The 22353-nt window shown below is 33.7% G+C and overlaps 1 protein-coding gene across 1 annotated transcript in view; it reads right to left on the minus strand.

Annotated features, from left to right (window-relative positions):
• Window positions 1–22353, minus strand: part of SEMA3A (semaphorin 3A) — a 203356-nt gene that overhangs the window by 63295 nt on the left and 117708 nt on the right. Inside the window, exon 6 of the mRNA XM_077757607.1 lies at window positions 13734–13853. Coding sequence (XP_077613733.1) covers window positions 13734–13853 — 120 coding nt within the window. The remainder of the gene's footprint in view (window positions 1–13733; window positions 13854–22353) is intronic.

The raw sequence follows: 22353 nt of genomic DNA on the forward strand, positions 1-22353 counted from the left end.
GTCTCCTCCTCTACCACAATTTTTTTTTTTTTGTAATTCTTAACATTTAGCAAGACATGTAGTGGTGGGAGATTTTATGGGCTATCATAAACATGCTAGTAGCTGTATTAATTTGACACTGTCTCAGCAGAATGGATTAAATCAAGCAGGATAAGGTAGGTCCTACTAGCTAAACATAGGGGTTTTATCAGTGACCATTGCTTGAAATTCCAACCAATCTGTTCAAGGAACACACTTGGCAAGTGCCTATATCTCCCCAGTTTAAATGGAAGCAAAAGCCACTGATATAAAAAGACTGATTAGAAGAATTGGAGAGTTTGGATTAGACCACATCAGGAGCAGTAATTTAATGTAACTAATGAACACACACACACACACACACACACACACACACGTACACACACACACTTGTGTGCTATTAATTTCAGCTGAGATGTAAGATAATCTACACAGGGTAGACTGGAACATACCTATTATGTCTCTATGTCTCTTCTTAAACTATCACAGATATAATATATATTTTTAATATATTTCAGTCTAGTCCTCAAATTTTAATGTAGGATCTCAATTGAATGCAGATTCTGATTTAATAGGTCTAGATAGACTCTGAGATTCTGCATTTCTAACATGCTCCCAGAGATGTACATGCTGTTCATCCAAGGAGCAAACTCTTAGCAGGAAAGGTTTTTATCAAGTTTTCAGTAATTTAAGCTATGCATATACAGCACAATTCTGTGAACCATTTCAGGATAAAATCCTTTAACTTTGGCAAATCATCTTTTTTAAACAAATGCACTTGTATTTTCCAAATCTCTAACTTGATAAACATTTTCTATGTGTTAAATCTTCAGCAAAGTCCAGAAATACACAAATTTTAAAAATGGCAAATACTATAATGAACATGTTAAAAGTTACAAAGACATGGGTTTAGTCTCAGTTTTCACTCAACAACAGGTAGTTACTATCCTCTTAAAAGTTGCTCAAATTTTATTACTGCAGTTTTCTATTTTATAGGGATTTTGTGAGGATGAAGTGATCTTACAGGAAGCAGTATGAACAGTATAAAATCCTATACAAGCATAGGATTTCAATTGTAAATGATTACATCAATTATTTCCTTAGGTAAGGACATCAATTTTCCAAACCATTGCTTTATTTATTATTAAACCTTCCAATATACAGTATAATAACATCACAGCATTTACAGTATGGTTGATCCAATTTAAAATGACTTCTGATGTTTAAATCAATTTTCAATTTTTGTTCAGTGTAGGCAATCCATTAACACTATTATCCTTTTTTTCTTTGTCAACTCTTTTCAATTGTTTCTGCTTTAAGAATGATCATGTATTTTGAGTGTTAATATAAAGTTGTTTCCATAGATACCTAATCAAGACTATTAAAGGGACTTTCTAAATCAATTTGAGACTCCAAACCTAGTTTTTAAAAGTACAGGGTTTGTCATAACACTAAGAAATGGTTTCAATGTCTTCAATATGGATTAAATTTAAGTCAGTTCTACTTTCTAGTGGAACTACTATTTTTACATTTTATATTTCTACATGAAATAACTATTAAAATATACATAGAACCACACTCAGCATGGAGCCTGATGCAAGCTTGATCCCACGACCCTGGAACCATGACCTGAGCCCAAATCAAGAGTCAGATGCTCAACCCACTGAGCCACCCAGGCACTCCCCTATTTTTAACTTTTTGTAGAACCTCCATACTGTTTTTCAGAGTAGCTGCACCAGTTTGCATTCCCATCAGGAGCACAAGAGGGTTCCCCTTTCTCCACATCCTCATCAACACCTGTTGTTTCTTGTGTTGATTTTAGCCATTTTGACAGGTGTGGATGATATCTCACTGTAGTTTTGATTTATATTTCCCAAATGATCAGTGATGTTGAGCATCTTTTCATGTATCTGTTGGCCATCTGGATGTCTTTTATAATTAGGAATATGACATTATGACTTTACATTAGCACTCAAAAAATACATAATCATTTTTAAAGCAGAAACAGTTGGAAAGAGTTGCCAAAGGGGAAAAAAAAAGATAATAGTGTTAATGGACTGCCTATGTTATATATGACATTAAAATAACAGGGTATAAAAACTAATGCTGTATTATCTACATTTTTTCTGATTTCAACAGATTTGCATTTTTTCCTTAAAACTCAAAAGGGTTTCTGATTTCTTATTTTTTTAACTCTCCTACACACACATTCTCTAAGAAAAGACTAGATGTACGGACAAAAGATAATATTCTTAATTGTTCCACCATGCTATCATTTCATAGTAAAAGTTTCAGTCAGTGGTTCTGATACTGAATCAAAGTCTGAAAATCAACTGAATAAAACATTTCACGTTTCATTAAAATAAAAATGGGAAGTGGGACGCCTGGGTGGCTCAGTCTGTTGAGCGTCCGACTTCGGCTCAGGTCATGATCTCACGGTTCATGGGTTCGAGCCCCGCATTGGGCTCTGTGCTGACAGCTAGCTCAGAGCCTGGAGCCTGTTTCGGATTCTGTGCCTCCCTCTCTCTCCGATCCTCCCCTGCTCATGCTGTCTCTATCTCTCTCTCAAAAATAAATAAAACATTAAAAAAAAAATAAAAAAATAAAAATGGGAAGCATCTCCTCCACTTAAACAATGGTTTTAAGATATTTAAGACATCTTGGAAATACATGCATATGAACCCATAGATATGCTATGACTTTTATGGTTTTTCACTTATAAAAAGTTCTCTAAGTATTAGCCCGAGGGCAGGGATTGCTCTTACTCAGCTCTATTTCTTATAATAGTTCTTGGTACCCAGAGAGTGCTTAATGCATGTAGAAAATGGAAGTTGCCCAGAGAAATATGTTGGTAGCTAGCAATTCACTGTGCTATTAGCAGTAATCTAGGAGGACTTACAAGAGAACTGCAGGGGAAAAGGAGAGAATGGCATTCTATGTTAGTAACTGAGGTGAGTGATAAACTTTTAATTTACGTGCAGAGAAAGAGAAATATTGTTGAATGAGATGAAAAGGACTAGACTTAGGGAAACTAAAAATACTCATTAAAAAACAAAATGAATACACTGACAAACAGCAATTAAATCAGACAGTTTAATCTCTGCCTAAAAGTGATCTGTTCTTAACCTTCCATTAAAATGTAACTTTTTTAACTCTTGTATTACATAGCATCTTAGTTGTTTTTGCTGACAATTATATATAAGATATGAAATGGCAATCTGAGTATTTTCAGGAATATATGTTCCAATAACATAATGTAATTCTATGAAAATGTAAAAAGGATCCTTAATATGTATCACATCTTAGACTACAAACTTTGGGGTTAGGCCTTGGTTAGATAGAAGACATTATGGTGTAGTTTGGAGACTTTTATTTTGGTTTCTGTATTATAAATTTTATTATCACGATAGATGTGTTTATTATGGTTGGAGGATGAAAACACAATCTAAACGGGAAGTTAATATTTACTAACTGAATTACTCTTTTCTTTTCTCCCTTTATTCCTCCTTCCCTTTTAGCTTTCTTTGAAGATGCTTTCCAATTGACAGATTTGCTTTTAAAAAATGTATTTCTCTTCTTTATTATGACCTATGTTTTTCTTATCCTAGAAAACATGCAATAGTTCCAAGTAATCAATTATGATAGCAATGGTTGGCTCAGCTTCCTCAGTTATATTGAAGTATATAAGAGGAGGTTTTACTTTGCTATTATCACGAGGGCATTCTATACTAAAATACCAGTATCATCTATTGATAACTTTGATCCTTGTGAGGATGAAGAGTTTGGGAATTCGTGAGTAGGTTAAGGCAATATTGCTAAGTGGAGTTGCAGCACATTTTTTACAAAATCAACATGGCAAAATTAATCAAAATGATAATGATTTTAGTAAAGATTCTGCAAATCTTCATTCCATGGCTACGTTTTTCTTTGGTGCTGTCTCTGTGGTATCACTACCAAATGACTTGTGCATTGCACAGCAACAAAGTTGGACCTATTAACTATTTGCCATTGTTTTTCTACTTCATGCTACCATGTTCCTAGCTCCAGTGTCTTTTCAATTGCTTTCTACAAGTTGCTCTCATTCAGGAATTAGAAACGAAGGAGGAATGAAATAAAAATAGTTTCAGCTCAGAAAAAAAAAGAAACATGGAAAATTAGTTCACAGTTTAAGATTCATTAGCACACAATTATCTCAAGGTCTTTCAAAGGCAATTTCACTATAATTTTCTTAATTTGAGCACTGAGTTATAACTATAAAGGAATGTGCTTTTTCTCCCTTTTTTTATTTAAAGGAAATCAATAGCAATAACATAACAGGAAGGACAGTCATTAGTTTTCTTATGGCAAACAGCATTATCCCACTACTTCAATAATTGCTCTTCAAAATATTTAATATGACTACTGCAAACACATGAAAAGGTAATTGATCAAAGGTATCCTATACCCTGTCTGCTCCACCTAGCTCTATAAGCCCAAATTCGCTGTGAATTGTTAGTATAACTTGGTTTCTTTCCCCTGAATTCATCCAAAAATGTTACGTTTTATGATAATCCACGTATTATTCTTTCCTACCTTCAGAATTCATTATTTTCATTTGACTTACAAGATTGTTTTCTCATTCTGCAAAACATCTGTATAATCCATTCATTTATTTTTGAATGTGTTTAGAAAACATATTTGATAAAACAGTGACTCTAGGATACTAAGCAATTAAGTGGTAAGTCAGCCCTCTGATATCAGCCTTGGCATGGCTCAACTTTAAGGATCAGAGATATTAAAGTTCACTAAATTATAAGTGGATCATAGACAATGTATAAACTGAAAACACAATTCTGTACTAGCTAGAAGTTAAATTCCATCGTATGCTAATCAGAAAAGGCAGTGTGGATCCCAAAGGAAAAGCTCAATCTGCTGTCACCAATTTCCATAAATATTCCTGTTAGGATTTCATAAATTTACAACTGGTTTTGCTCTCTTTGATACTGAAACCCTGATAGCTTTTTTTTTTTATCAGCAATTAAATGAACAAAAGAGATTATTTGGACTTATAAGAATTTAGACAATTTATAAACATATTGAAGAGACACATTTTTGACGAGTCTCTTACGCTATCAGCTTATATTAAATCCAAAAATAGTTTTTATTTAGCAAATCATCAAGCAAAATACTAAAAACTACACTTCTAACAAATAAAACTTTTATACTTACATTAATAAATTACTATTATTAGTGAATTGTAATTGGTTTTCAAGTATGTATCTTTGTGTATTTTTATTTATTTATTTATTTATTTATGTATTTTTGTTTATTGTTTTTCTTTTTTTTTTGAGAGAGAGAGAGAGAGAGAGAGTGCCCACAAACAGAACAGAGGCAGAGAAAGGGGGATGGAGGATCCAAAGCAGGCAGTGCACTGACAGCAGTAAGCCCGATGGGGGACTCTAACTCTGGTACTGCGAAGATTATTACCTGAGCTGAAGTCAGGCGCTCAACTGACTAAGCCACCAAGATGCCCCTGTATCTTTAGTTTTGAATCAAAATTTATATAGTACCTTATGTACAGTGGTATACAGTTAAAAATACAGAATTTACGGGATGATCCAAAGTGCTATAGGAAACTGAGAGACTGATTAGTGGAGGGTGTGGGAGGTAGGGACGGAAGGAGAAGGGGCTTTGATTTTCTCGTTTCATTTCTTAAATCATATAGTGACACAAACAATTTTAACTTGAAATGTTCTTTTAAACGGTAAAAAACATACTTAAATCTTCTTACTAATGTTATTGGGAAAATATTTTTAAGATCCTTTTACTGGATAACATTTTGTAATTTTTATTTAGTTGATATGTGACATTTAGACCATTTTAATGACTCTTTGTCATGTGTAAGTAACTATGTGTGATTAAGCTTAAAAAAATACTTTTTTCCATGGAAGCAAAGGAGTGGTAGATGTATTTTCATCAAAATGTACACACATTATTAGGTAAGAAATAGTGCATGTATAGACTCCATCTAACGAAGGGATTGTATCACCCTCACTTCACCTCGTCACTTCATTCTCATCTTGTAGTCACTTTCACTGCTTTCCTAGAAAAATACTGGCTGGTCAGTTAAGTGAGATTGTACACTCTACTACATTTTTAGTGACGTGGCATAATTAGGTATTTTATGGTTCCCTTCCTTAAAATTCCTGCATAACATCAACTGTTTTGTTTTGATAGGAGTAGTCACTTTTGCAAATGCTTTATATGAACTTACTCATATGTAATCTTCTTAACTAACAGAAAGGGGAGGAAATATTATTATTTACACTAGAAAAAAGGAGACATGAAGCACAGAAATCTTGTATCTGCCATCTACAGTTGCTCAGCTCATGCCCAACTCAAGGAGTCAGGCTCCACAGTCTCCACACTTTCAACCGCTATCCCAAAGGTTAACAACAATGTCTGTCCACACATAAAAACAAAAACAAAAACAAAAAAAAAAAACACAAAACAAAACAAAACGAAACAAAAAACCTAAAGCTGAGCTGTGACACAGCAGAATAAATGATTTTCCTAGAGTCCTGAAAGCGATGTCTTCTTAATACTGGTAAAACTGTTAATAAAGAATTAACTTAATGATTTCTTTTCATAAGTGACAAATACTGTACTTGCTAGAGCTAAATTAACACTTGGAAAAACTGGGTTCATCATTTCATTATTTCTTCTGCTAATTTTGTTACACTTAATTTGGTTAAAATTTTATTTGCTATCTTAATACTAAAGCTAAATATTTTATATATTCTTGATGCACTAAGTGCCCCATGTCAATGATCAACTAAAACAAAACAGCCTGAGAACAGTTTAAAAACAGGCAAGCATAACCTTCAGACAGGTTTAGGGTATTAATCTGCTAAATGTGCATTAGGTGCTATGTTGGGAGCCTCTGTGCAAATGACAGCAGAAGCAACTGCAGCTGTCGTGAGCATTTACCGTATTATCAGATACTATTCTTATTAACCTGTGTGGACTCTCATGCATTCTCAGCACAATGGTATATTAATATTAACTCTGTTTTACAAATCATAACTGGGTGATGAAAATAAGTAAACTGCCTCCAATTCCATACAGGTGGAGTACTTGGGATTCAAACACAGTCAATTCAACTCCAGAGCCTTCAAAGCAGATTCATTCAAGAATTTCTTACTTGGTATTTCTTAGAGTGTAAGGCAAAGTGGTAGTTCCCATGATAAATACAAGTGAGCACCTATGTGCTCTTGAGAGTTAAAGCTGGAAAGATTAAAATCGATCAGTAGAGTGGTGTGGTTAAATAAAAGAGAATAAATTTGAGGACAACCAACTCTATTTGATTTGAGTATGTTAGTGTTTAAAACTGGAAAAGTCATTTAGGATGAGAAGATAAAGGACTTGACAGGCAGCAAAATCTGGAATCAATTCACTTGTAAACAACATTTATGTAAACATTTATGTACTTGAGACATAAATGATTTTCAAATGGGAAAGTATTGTGATACGCATCAGAGCTGTTATTAGGTAGCCATCTGACAATGGTATCTAAAAAGAAAAAGTATACAAGTCTTAATGTGTTAGGTAATCTTACAAAATTAAGTGTAAACAATAATTTATTGACTAAGCAAATTTTAATCATCAAGAACTGCATGCAGAATTGCTTTTTGTCCTAAGCTTGAGGACTTCCTTTCTTGGCATGTTTATGTGATTTGATACTTATAAAAATAAACAGCATAATACCTATTCTCAGGAGTCAACATTACCTCTTAATTCAGGATTAATTTTATTGAGCAAGTGAAGATAACACCTCATAAGATAGAGTATATAAACAAGCAAATATTTCACCTACATGAAAAGACAGTTACTTTATAATTTTTTTACCAATTTGATATTTTTTGAGGCATTATAATTAAAAACTGAGAGTCTGAAAGCCTCTGAAATCTATCACTAGGGAAGTATTTGTGTCAAGCTGACATCTAATAATATGGCAACTTACTCTTCCCACTCAGAGTGATTAGAAGGTAACAAGTGTTTTGTGTTTTTTCCCCCTCAAAACTATCCATGCCATTAAAATTCAATGGCATCACTTGCTGTCATTCAGCTTTATCTGGCTAAAATCCTTTAATTCCCCAGCCCCTGCTGTTGGGGAGCTCTAGGCTCATCACACTTAACCTCTGCCTAGGCTTCTCAGAAAAGAATTTGTTTCAGTCCATTCATAGTTTCAATGGTTGAGCAAGCCACACGCAACTGCACACTGGTCTTTTACCCTGAGCACACTAATCTGATTGTTTTTCCACTCTACAAACTCTGGGTCAACAATCAAGCTGCCGCCAGAAACTAATTAATTTGCAAACAGGCTTCTGTTTTCACAGAGGGAAAGCTTTTGAGAGCCATGTCAGAGAGGCCGGTCACACCATGGTTACACGCATTGTCATGGCATCCACTTCTTTGGGTAAATCTCTTGCTTGATGTCACTGCACACATGAACCCAGATTACCCAGTCAGCAGTAAATCCCTATTGAAGCCCACTGAGCTCTGAATGTAGTGAGTCTAGAAGAGGAAATTGGTATAGACAGGCTCTGTATTCATTAAACTGATGGTAAGACTAGAGAGAATAATGTTGAAAACCAAGAAAAACTTGGAGCTGCCTTCAATTTAAAGAATTTCCAAGATATTGTCTCATTTTTCTACATTTTCATCAATTCTAATTTAAAAAGTAGGATTCCCCTAAATAAATGTAATGATACCTTGAAATGTTACTTTTCTACTCTCATCAATAAATGATAAATTCTGAAATAAGTGGTTCAAAGTGTGTGTCTAATATACCCTACTGGAGAGTTGTACCAGTTTAAAGTGATTATGTTCTTTAGACAAAATGTGACAGAGAAATGGGTCCTCAGAAAAGGAGACCAAATAAAGTTATATTTGCTAACTTTTGCTCTTTATGAAAAGAAAAATTTAGTGAGTTTATTAAATTTATCATCATCTGGAGAGTAGAACGGTTTCATGCTGTGTATTTATTTTTTAAAAAGATTATACTTCTGGGAGGTATGCATTATGTATCAGGATTAAAAATTTCCTTGGTAGCAGATTCAGGAGACAAAACCTCAGGCGACTACTATGTTGTATTTAGGTACAGACTGTTTTGAAATATTATGTTTCTATACTTCAGCATAATTTCAGCAAAAATAACCAATAATATTATAATTTTGACTTGTGACTCCTTACATTGATACCTGAGAATGTTTAATAAATACAGAACAGAATTCATAGGATATGTGATTCAGAAGTTTAAAAAAAGACCATAACCCTGTTGCTTTTTTACAGGCTATGAAAACCAAGAGGACATTGTGGTTGTTTTAACTGAATGGTCACTCAACTTCTATGAAACTCATCTGACCATATAACCATAAAATAAGGCATCCAGAGGGCTTTTTCCTCCAAGGCCAGTCAAATAATACTGACTTACATAAGCCAGAGAAATAATTCAGAATGGCATCATTAAGAAGTCTGACATTATGCAGAGCTAGAGAATTCACTTTATTATAAAAAAAAAATCCAATTGGATACTTTGACAGTTTATGCCTTTGAAAGCGGTAGAATTAAAACAGAGCATTGAAATAGTTGTACACGTGATTTGAGAGTAGGTATCTGGTACTATGTAATATTAATTTGTCTTCTCATAGTTTATTTGCGGTCACATTTCTTGGTTCTATTTTCACAAAAATGTCTTGTGGAGAAACTTGAATCTTGAGAGAACACGAAAAATCCTAGTACACGACCGCAGAGGAAGCTATGCTGATTCCAATAAGGGCAGACCATCCTGGTACAAGTGTTACAAGTGAAAGGAAGTGGAATGATGACTTGCATACCATTTCAATTACAGAAAAAAGCAAGTGGGTTGGTCTATCCACAGGCACGATCCTTTTAGGAAATTCCACTAAAAGAAAACTGGTCTTCCTGAAATGAGTGGGAAGGCCTCACACTCTGGGCACTGTAATTAGGTCTGTTTGTGTTCACTGGGCCTTGGCTCTCTCAAGGATGCATGTGGTTTCATATATTAAACCTCACTCGGACTGCCCTTTCACCCTGACTCAAATATAATCACTCACAGAATGGGTCTGACGAAGCTTCTTAAGTATGCTCCACCCAATGGAAGTGGGGTAAAGGATACAGAGAAAACTCACATTTATTAAGTGCTTACTATACGCCAATTGTTTGCTTAGTACTTTTTACACATTATCATGTCATCAGTTTTTTACAACTGTAAGAGGTAAGTAGTATTATAATCCCATTAAAAGTAAAGACAAGGTGAAGCTCACTTTAAGTGACTATAGTCTAAAGTCTAAAGACAATAGTCTTTCCCCCATTTCATATTGCATCCTACCATCAGTCCAAGACAAAAACAATATTGGAAACAGTGTCCATCAAAAAGAAAAATAAATGTGGGCTAGCAACCATTTGCTCTAATGAATGGTTAATACATGTAAGAAGTAGGCAGTAGTATTTACATACCATATGGTTAAGAAGTTATGACTCTAACATCACCATAAACTTAGTTTCCTTACTATGAAAATGTAAAGAACAACTGTACCTAATTTTCACATTCTTAGCTGAAATTGGAAGTGAAGTTTAAATGAAGTTAAAATGATATAAGATGGAGAGAGTTTATAATGTATAAGGAAAAACAGTGAATTTAGGCACATCACATCAAACTAAAACCAATACATTTTCTGAAATCAAAAGTTGTTCTAACATCTAGTAACCTAAACTAGGGGCTAATTTAAAAGATAGTTTTTAAAACACAGTTATATAAAAATCAATAGATTCCTTCTCTCATGTTTCTTCATCAAAAATTGTTACTCATTCCTAATTTTTCCTATTAAAAGAAAGTAGTATCTAAACCTTCATTGATGCTATAATAGAAGAGTAAATTTTAGTTATCAAAATAGTGGAATTACATTAAAAATAGCAAGATATTTTAAGATCTAACTGTAGGCAACCATTTTTGTTTATTATTTTTCTTCGGCAGTAGTAAAAATTAAAAGTCACCTAAAATAGGCCAACTGGTACGTCCAAAATAATTGAACAGGCCTGGATTGATGTGAGAAAAGAAAAGTAAATCCTGTGCCAAAATTAATTTTAATAGCTCCAAAGACCTTCCAAAAAGTACCTTGCAAGTATTTATTACTTCTGGCAGCACAAATGATTGTGTAGTCTACGCTGATGCCTCAAACTCATTTATTTTATGCATGAATATGTAAACATTATGTTTCCAATTTTATTCTGGAATGGCATTTAATTTCACAAGGCTTGTGATTCACACAGTCCCTTGGTTCTATCTCAAATGTGTCCGCATCCTCCATCTTGCAGCAGTTCTGGTTTCTGCACCCTGTCAAGTGTAACCTTTGTGCTAATTTGGTAAAATCAGTTCTCACGTTTAGTGCTGAGAGACTGATAACCGAATTCTCAAATGAACTACACATTTGCAAGATGAAGTACAGAGCTGTGGACAATGACTGCTTTCCCACAGTGTAAATTCTTCAGACTCAGCTGTCAACATGTAAGTGTACAACACAAAAGCAGCTTTAACTTGATGACTTTTTTCCTGCAAAGCCATAAAAATGAAATGGATACTATAGTCTCCTTTATGTTATTCCATCTTCTTGGATTTTCTTTCACATGGACAGTGAAAGCCTGTATACCCTTTAGAGTTCTTAGTAGATCAAAGACTCCTTGCTAAATAAAAAACAAACATTTTTCCCCTCCTACATAACTATTTCAATTTGAGAACAGAGCAGATAGCAATGTTGAAAGAGGTTTTTTTTTTTTTTCACCCACTAATTTTGCCTCCATACAAAGGCCAGGCATAATAATTGACAGTGGATACTTCAAAATTATTCCCTGGGATTTTAGAGTTTGGTTCTTTTATAGTTTTACACAGATAGTTTTATGGTGATCTTAGCATCTTTTCCTTTCCTTGGGGAGGCTACTAATTTCTCATGTGGTCACCCACTATTTCTCCTGTACCCCTGCCCCAGGGTAAATATTTGACTATATGTCCAAACCCTTTTGAACACCACAGTGTTTGCACTCAGTTATGAATGTTCAATTATGAACGATATGAGGCATCATCTTCATTGAAGAGAACAAACAAAGGGGAAGTGATGTCAAACTTAACTGGAAACTTGGGAGAGCAGGAAACAAGGGAAGCTAAGAGAAGTGACTTTTTAAAGAGAAAGGGCTACTTAACAATAAGAAATACTACAAAAGATATTGTCCAAATGAAGAGACTGGTTTAAAGAAAGGGTATATAAAGTTATCAGTTACTTTTAGAGAAGCAGTTTCATGGGCTCAAACTCAGGTTTAAAGTTGGCTAAAGGCAACTCCGTAAATGGACTTAGATGCATAGGGACTTCATTTTACACCATGATTAAAGGAAGGGTTTGGATAGAAGAGACAAGTCTTCAGGTCAGGGGAGGAAATCAGGGATGGAGAGATAAAAACAGCAAAAGAAATGGACACTGGGTAAAGTTATGAAAAAATATCAATACAATTTAGTGGAAAGGCAGAGAGGTCAAACATGGAAGAGGCACACCATTTACTTTAACACATAAAAAAATAATAGGATGATCAGAAATGTTGCAAGAAGGCAAAGATGCTCACTGAAGTAATAGGAGGTGTGTTTTATGTTTTCAGTAGTCACTTTAAAATATGAGATATTTCAGGACAGATTATCACACACAACTCAGGGTCTCTGGAAGCTTCAGTGAAGTTCAAAAGCAGAACTGTGATCTTCTTCTAACAAACCAATGAAAGAAGTGATAAATGGAATTTTGGGTTCCAGGAAGGGCAGGAAAAATGTGAAGAATGAGATATTCAAGCATCTTACTGAGAACTTAGATAGACTATAAACCATGAGCTCCATCCTTATTATGAGGAAGTAAAACCAGGAAAATTGTATTTATTTATTTTAGGCATATAAATTTTGCACATTTTCTCCTATACTAAATTTATTTATATACTGAAAAGAGAAAGAGAGTAAAAAAGGAAGGGATCTCCTTGATCAAGGTGAAGCCAGTGACTGAAGTTCATGAAACTGGGTTCTTCTTCCAAAAATTCTACTACTGAATTAGACAGGATCTTAGATAAAATAGTAGTCTTAATATCCTCACCTATAAAAACTCAAAGAGGATTTAAGGAAGATGAAAAGAGAATAAAATGAAATAATATAAAAGTCTTTTGAGATTTTCAAAGTGTTTTCAATGTAATGTTATTAGCATTACAATTTTTTAATATGTTCAGTAATATATGATACTCTCAGGGCACCATGAGAGACGCGGAGGAAAAATGTACTACATGACGATTATGTGTTGTGGTATCCATGTGAGACAAGACTGGTAAGTCCTCTTATCTTTTTCCATTGCCTCCCTTCCGCAGCTCCAGCCCAGATCTATTTCTCTCCACAGTTAACTGCTGAGAAACTTCAATTTTGGCATGAAGCAAAGATTTCCCTCAATCTTTTAATCTCGTTTTGCTCTTTTTCCCCTATTTTCTCACACCCACAGTCATGAGGTCACCACCACAAGTTCAATGGCATACAAAATCTCAAGTCACTCCACTGATACTGTACAAGGCAAGCTCTCTACTGACTACTCCAGTTAACACGTGTTACGTAACATGCTTGTTTTTTTGCACACACAACCTACCGTTGAGCCACCTGGAATCATGCTGCTCCGTTCTGATCGGGTGGTGGTGTCCAAGAGTTCTGAAGATAGCAAAATCTCGCCCCATAAAATCAGCTGCAGTCCCAGAGTATAGTTCTCCATCTGCGTTGTGACAGAATGAAACCACATACACATACTTTAATTCAATTAAGGAAAGAAAAACAAAACGAATCAAACAGAAGATAAGTTACATGTTCTGACCCTACTAGAAAGTACACAGATATGCTATCTGCATCATTATACAGTTACTCGTTTTTATCCTTTCTCTTTGTTGAAAAGAGTATTTTATTATGCAATCACTCACTGATTAAGAATCTACTCCATAAGTGCCAACTTCAAATAACTGACTAAAATATGGTTTGGTGGACAGTACTAAGACCTAACATTTATTCTTTTCTATTATAACATGAGACAAAGTGCAAAATACCTAGTATACTCATCACATTTTTAAAGGTGCAAAGCTACTGTAGTTCTAATATCCTTATTTATTAGGTTAAGATATCACTGTAAAATCTTCTGTAGTTTTTATTTTAATGGAAATTAAATTTTCAATATATTTCCTTTTTAGTGGTATCTGAATTAGTAAGATTCTGGAATACTTTAGAAAGAAAAGTCATTTTCCTCACCAAAATTTTTTTCTTGCTTTTTAATTTTTGAATGTAGGAGGTGGGAGAAGTGCTCTTAGTAAAAGTTATTAACATAGTCTAAAGCAAGTCCATCATGTAGTTTCAGCTATAAAAGAAATGTGTCTTATTCACATGGTTTCAGATATAAAAGAAATGGGACAAATATAGGTCATAAGCTCCACAGTTTAAGATTATACTGTGTTTTTTACTCATTTTTACTTAAATTAACTCTAGGTCAGAGTTATAATGGAGGAATCATAATCACAAGGTTAAAAGAAAAAGGAAAAGGTAAAAGGGAGGAGAAAGAGAAGTTAATATTTACTGAATACCATTCTGTGTTTGCTGGGCAGTCAGGCACTGGTTTGACACTCAAATTATCTCATTTAGTTCTGTCAACAACAGCATGATGTAAATGGTATCCCTGCTTAACAGTTCAAGAAACCCAAGGTTGCTCAGCTGATGACTAGTAGAGTAAGGGTAAAAGTTCAAACTTAGGCCTGTTTAATCCCTAGCCTCTTGCACTAAATTGTACAAGCTTTTAATAAGCTGAAGGTTGTACAAATTACTTTTTCTTTCCTTTAAACAAAAAATACCTCATGTTATTTCATCCAGGAAACACATAATTGCTTACTAACTTATAATGAATTATCAGCAAAATGAAAAACAAAAAGGTGTGAAATCGTCTTGAAGTAAAATTACCAGTAAACTCAATATTATCTTGTTGATCATTCGGGTAAGTTCATGTTTCTGAATTCAGTGACTTGAAAAATAATCAGAAAATAAAATAGGCATAGATAAATTATAAATTAAACATTTGTATTAACACTATTATTTCCAAAGGATTTTCATATTTATATTGAATTTCATATTTATATTGAATATTTGTTAGATAAAGCAGAAACTTTCTGTGTATCTTTAATTATAAATGCCTTTGGGAAAGTCTTACGGATCTGATTTCTCATGTGATATTCTTTGGTCACACACTCAATTCTCACCTATACATGAAGCCTTTATAATGAAAATAGACAGTCTCAGTGGTCTAACTCAAATCAGTTCCTTTGGTAGAGCCTATGGTTCTCTGAAGTGTCTCGATGCACCAAATTTTAGATGATGTCCAAGGCGGTGGAGAAGAGTGAAGCAGAACAATGGATAACTCCAGGTTATAACTTGAAATATTAATAAAAAGATACCTTATCTTACAGACTTTAAGGATACTGATCAGTATTTTGGACTGTTGTGAATCAAAACAAAATGATGATTTGATAATATATTCAAATGAATGGTACTCATAGAACATCCTAAGTTGTCATAATATGGTATCTTTGGAGTTTAAAGGCATCTTGTGCTCTCTTCCCTTAATTAAATATCAAGTTCAAATCTGCCCTCTTCTCACTGTAGTAGCTGCAATAATATTTTACCTACCCACAAGGTAAAAAAAAAAAAAATAAACCTTTTTTTAAAGTTTACTTATTTATTTTGAGAAGACCGGGGAGGGGGCGGAGAGGGAGAAAGAGACTCCCAAGTAGGCTCCATGCTCTCAGGACAGTCTGATATGGGGCTCAGTCCCACAAGCTGTGAGATCATGACCTCACCTGAAATCAAGAGTTGGACGATTAACTGAGTCACCTGTGTGCCCCCAAAATAAACCTTTCCTAAGCAAAATTCTATGAAAGAGCTACCTATGAGTTTCAAAGGTAAGTGCTTACTGTCTCCTTAATTTTAACTTACATTTAATCACTAAAATACTTTCATTAGGGTTACTATTTTATCTTTTTACAAATAATTGATAAATGGATGTAACAGATTTTTAAACTTCAGGTGTATTATTCTTCTTGATCTGTGTGAATAAGAAAGTATTACTTAAAAATGTGTTATAATAGCAACCTAAAATGTTCATGTTAATTTCAAATTTTCATGTTGCAACAGCTGTCATAGGATGCCTTGTGTCTTCTTTACCTTGAAAAATCAAAAGTATTAAATTATTAGTTGAACCTCATTGCCCTCTCAAACACGTGCTACGTGATAAAAATCAGGAAAGGTGAAAACAGAATCACCAAAAGTGAAAACTGAACAATTTCATCAGAGTGTAGTCAGACACAACATGTCCAACAGAAGGTTTAATCATAAATGGAAGAGTAAAGAATGTCAGTAATTATTCTTTTTAAATATCTCTGTGACTTATTTTATTATATAACTGGGAAATAAGAAGATTTAATTCCTTTCCTTTAATCTTTTTTTTTTTTTTTTTTTGGTCTGTATTAGTGTAAGTAAAATCAGTGTGAGTTGCTATTATGTGTAAACTCCATTCACAGTAGAAGTGAAAAAACACCATCAAAAGTGGTAGATATATAGAAGTATTTGTTTCTCTTACTAATTTATGTACTTGTTTTATAACTTACACTTTTATTTATGGAAAGCAAAAATCAATATAAATGAAGGCAAAGGCAGAAAGACTGATTTTGTTTCCCTTTTGACAAGAGGTAAGTAGGTTATTTAGAGAAAGCAGAGAATTCTTCAGTAGGAGAGCTACTGATCAATTTAATATTAAAAACGGAGTTAAAGAGTGGACTCAGAAACCAAAGGAAGTTTGCAGTTTAGGCACCAGTTGCCTCCAGTCATAGGAAATGCCCTCCCACCTGAATACTATTTTTAGCAAGAGTCAATGTGATTTCTGTGAGCTATAGGGCACCAGGTGATTTAGTGGCCATGAAGGATACATTCTCATATTGCCAATGCTAAATATCAGTAGCTTTTTAAAATAATATATATTTTTTTAAAAATGTTGGTTTATTTTATTTTTTTGTTATTATTTTAAATGTTTATTTATTTTTGAGAGAGAGACAGAGTACGAGCAGGGACAGAATCCAAAGCAGGCTCCAGGCTCCGAGCTGCCAGCACAAAGCCTGACACGGGGCTTGAACTCATGAACTGTGAGATCATGCCATGAGCGGAAGTCTGATGCTTAACTGACTGAGCCACCCAGGTGCCCCAAAATAATACATATTTTTAACAATGTTTTTTTTTTGAGGTCAAGGGGGTTGTTTCCTGCTTTCTCCTCTAGGGTTTTGATGGTTTCCAGTCTCACATTCAGGTCCTTTATCCATTTTGAGTTTATTTTTGTGTATGGTGTGAGAAAATGATCTAGTTTCATTCTTCTGCATGTTGCTGTCCAGTTCTCCCAGCACCATCTGTTAAAGAGGCTGTCTTTTTTCCATTGGATACTCTTTCCTGCTTTGTCAAAGATTAGTTGTCAGGATTAGGAAAAACTTAACGGAGGACCATGGGGGAGAAACAGAGGGGAAATGGTGGGGGAAAGGGAGAGAGGCAAACCATGAGAGACTCTTGAATGCTGAGAACAAACTGAGGACTGATGGGTGTTGGGGGGAGGGAGGAGATGGGCATGGAGGAGGGTACTTGTGGGGATGAGCACTGGGTGTTATATGGAAACCAACTTGACAATAAACTATTTGTAAAAAATAAAATAAAAATAAATTAAAGACAACAATGTATTTTTTTTTTTTTTATTTTTAGAGAGAGAGTGCACAAGTGGGGGAGAGGGGCAGAGGGAGGGAGGGAGGGAGAGAGAGAGAGAGAGAAAATCGGCAGGGTCCTATGCAGGATTCTATCCCGCAACCCTGGGATCATAACCCAAGACGCTATCAAGAGTCAGATATTTAACCAACTGAGCCACCCAGGCACCCCAATATCAGTAACTGTTTTTTATATCAGGCCTTAATGCAGAATTTCTGCTGAGATGCTGATTCTTAGCAGGGATGACTATTCCAAAGAAACTGTATTTCATATTTATTATCTGGTCCAAATGTGTAAGTCTTAGAATATATACTACTTTTGCATTTTCATAAGCAAATAAATAATAACTTAGAATATATTTTATTTAATATATGTGTGTATTTCCACCATGGATTAAAGATTTAGTACATTTTGTGGCTCTATAAAATGATGTAATGAAAACTGAGTATAAGAAATTTACTATACTTCAGTTGGCTTATTTTTGAACAAACATGTTTTTTGAACAAACATAATTTGCCAAACTTCTTTTGTAGTTTCTAGGCCTTTTATAAAGTTCTCAAGTTACATGCTGATCCTTGGACAGATCGCTAATTTTCCAGTTTTCTGACCCTTAATATAAGTCTTCTTGAAAATCTGAAGTAATATATAGGTAAATGTTATCCTACAATGATTCAAATAGCATTATGGTTAAGACACATTTTTTCCATATATACTAAGTTAGTGGTGAAAGAAAATATGACATTTACTCAATTTTATTAAATTGCTGGTATAATAATATACCTAAGGAATTGTTATATATATCAAAGTGATTGTAGATATTCAATTAGTTTTCAGTCTCTACAAAAAAACACCAGATAGCAAGTTTGATATCTCAAAAATAATACATCAGACTGAGAAAAACTAGTACTGACATATGTAACTAACAACCTAAAAATTGTCAACTATGAAAGTTGCTATTTGAGTACACTGCGTTCTTTCTCAACCATAAGTGTTTTAACTGTCTCTAAGGAAAGCATTCTTTACTGAGATGAACAAAAAGTTTAGTGAAAGCTGCATGAAATGAAAGTTGCATTTCCACCATGGCAGAGGTTACCTGAGAAGCATGTGTTAAAAACAAAAAGTTCATATGTACTCTGCACTTTATGTTCACAGCTCAATATGAAGTAAAAACGTGGCTTAGATCAGTTAACGTATTGGGTTACAATTCCTAAGAAGGGTGTGGTGAGAAGTAGATGTGAAAAAAACATTTCCTGATGAAACTGCAGCATTACTAACACAGGTGTAATGTGTGACATGGATGTTGAGCAAAAATCAAACAAACCTAAAGACAAGCCATTATGCTGTTAACACCTTAAGTAAATTCACTCACAGAATAACATAGTAATTACAAACAGAGGAAAAATAAACTTATGTCTCTTTCTTTTTCACAGATACACACACACGCGTGCGCGCACACACACACACACAAACACAGAACATGGATGTAATCCATTTCTTGAGAGTGGAAAGGTTTGGGAATAATTTTACATTTTTACATTTATTGAGCATTTTCTCTGCATGATAAATATAATGTGCTGCATTTGTTACTTTTATCATCCTTTTAGAACTAACATTTTGAAGTAGTTAATATGTGCATGTGGTACAAAATCTGAAATATAAAATTTATAAGGTATCAAATCTGTCTTTCAGACTCTCAGTCTCATTTACAGCAATGATTATTACTTTTTTTCTTGGTTTCCACTTCTACATATATTCCAGAAATATGTAAGCACTCAAATGTGAAATGCCAATAGTGTCTTATTTACTTCTCACAACAAACTAGTGGAATTAGAGTGTCTATGCCATTTTACATATGAACAAAGTGAGGCTCAGAGAGGTTCAAATAATACTTTCAATTATAGTTAATTAATTTAGGGACTACCTCATTTGATCTAATACCAAGTGAGAGCATATTCTAATGTCAAATTACATTCTCTCTGAGGCAAGGCAGAATTCTAGCTTGGAGAAACAGACCATAACTAAAAGTCTTAGACCTTTGCCACAGATTTCAATAACAAGATTTACTGATGGATTCTTTCTAAATTATTAGCATTACAATGACTGGAGAAGACTTCAATGAGGAAATAAAACTGCTTTCAAATTGACTATTCCTTTTATGTCATGAAAATGTGAGATGACACTTAATTAGTGAGGAAAATACAAGATTTTATTCTTGTAGCCACACCTGGCATTTATTCTGAGCAGGGGAGAAACTGCTATTTTTAATTTAAAAAATTAAACAAAGTCATTAAAATATTTACAGGTAGATGAAATAAGAAATACTTAAAAGTAAATACTGGAGCTATTTTTTATTGACAAAATGATTTTTATTAAGGGAGATTTGAAAAATTAACATTACTAAGGACATTTAAAAACTTAGGACACGTTATAGGATTTGGAGACTTAATTTAGTAGCTAGCTATGCCTGGCTCAGGAGAGAATCCATATTTTCTGTGGTGAATGGCTTAAAAACCTATGGCATTTTGAGAAGAAGTTATAGTAAACCTTGATAAATTTCATAAACTAATTTTTAAGCTGTCATCTAGTTTTAAAGCTTATTAATGGTTGACCCTGCTTACTGGGGGGACTGGTGATATGAAAAGTATCTGCTGTCTAGATTCAGTTAGCCAGTTTATAGGTGGTTTGAGCCACACATAAAATTTTATTTTCCAGTACTGGGGATGGAAATAGCCAACAACTAAATTTGAAATTTGAAAATTTCTCTTATGTGCTGAAATAAAGAGAATATATTCAAAATCTCTGGGGCAGATAGACTTTCCCAGTAGCCAATCTCTAATATACAATGTAGTATCTGTATGTTTTAGAAGACAGTTGTCATTGTTGTATGTAAAAGTCTGGGGAGATATTCATGTTGAAAAACCTCCATTAAATTAGCAAGTACTCTTTTTAAAGAAGCACAAGAAAAAAATGCCAAGAAAATCTACCAAGGGGAATTAAGTGCACTGTGAGAAGAAGAATTTATAGCATAGTCATAAAGAAATCAAGTAACAAAGTCACTGCTCTTGAATGAAAATGATGTTTTCATTCCGATATTTTGAGGGATTTTCATTTTTCTGTACCTTGCTATTCAGCGGATTCAGATATTAATTTATGTTAGCTTGAATACTTTTCCTTGTCAATAAGCACTAAATACCTCTAAAAGTTACTCAACTATGTGACCATATCAGATAAGTGAGGTCTGGATTTCCATTTAAAAGCTGCTTTTTTAGCCATACATCCTCTTCTTGACTCATGAAACTTCAATCATTCTCTTTGCCTTTTCCCAAACCTAAACAGCTTTTTCAAAGAAGTTCTAATATAAAACCAAAACTATGGAATTTCATATTCTTTGTGGACTCGTGTGGTTGCATACCATATGAACTATGTAATACTTACCTGTCATCATCCTTTCTCAGTGGAATATTAAAATAAATAACCAAGCAAATCCCCACTAAGAAACATACCACAAATTAAAGCTGCTTTAGGCACGAGTTAACATACTTCTTTTTGAAGAATATCTGTCTCTTTTTTTTCAGTATGCAATTTAAATAAGTATAGGCTGCAAGTTTGAGCAAGGTAGAACTCCCCTTTGTTTAGCACAACTTTCAAATTTCTGTGTGTGCACTTAAGGAAGTCATCTACATGTAATCTCTAGGCCATCTGTGAAGAGGAAAATTGTAAGTGTGCCACGTTTGCTGCATTCTTCCAGGTCTTAAACTTTTGTTAAAATGCTCCATAAATGGATCAAATGGACTAGAATTGTCTACATTTGAAAAGCAATAGAGGAGATAATTCATGTTGTAATGTTCTTATTCTTAATAGAAAAGAGATCAGAGATCAGTGGAACATATTACTAAAGTAAACACTAGAGAATAGTGGTAAAAATATATCTTCATAGTTAATGCTGGAGTCAGTATGACAAGTTTATTTTTTTAAGTAGAAAAAAGTTACTTTTTAAAAACAAAAGACTGGCAAAATTGAACCTTATGACATATCAAATAATGATGTAAGTTTACTTTTTAAAAATCTAGATTTCTTATTCAAAATTCAATTAGAAATGTTATGCTTGGAAAGTTTCACTACCATTTTTGTTACGTTATCAAATAATTACTTTCTATATTTTATAGAAAAGGAAATCAAAAAAAGAAAAGCAAATGAAAGTTATATAATTTACATGATTAGATAGAAAAATTATTCAGGAAAAGAGTAATGATTCAGAATATTTTTGTTTGTTTGTTTGCTGGCATTCCTAAAAGTTTGAAAAAAAAAGAAGAAAAGAAAAATTGTTTAATGACATCACTTTTTGTTCATGTGTTTATTTAGCGATAGTCTAAAGATGATTGAAAATATGTGGAAAGAATTTTTTATTTTTCAATATAGATTAAAGTTTTCTCCCTCTTTTGCTT

This window comes from Crocuta crocuta, unplaced genomic scaffold, assembly GCF_008692635.1.
Source record: "Crocuta crocuta isolate KB4526 unplaced genomic scaffold, BGI_CrCroc_1.0 scaffold63, whole genome shotgun sequence".
Taxonomy (NCBI): domain Eukaryota; kingdom Metazoa; phylum Chordata; class Mammalia; order Carnivora; family Hyaenidae; genus Crocuta; species Crocuta crocuta.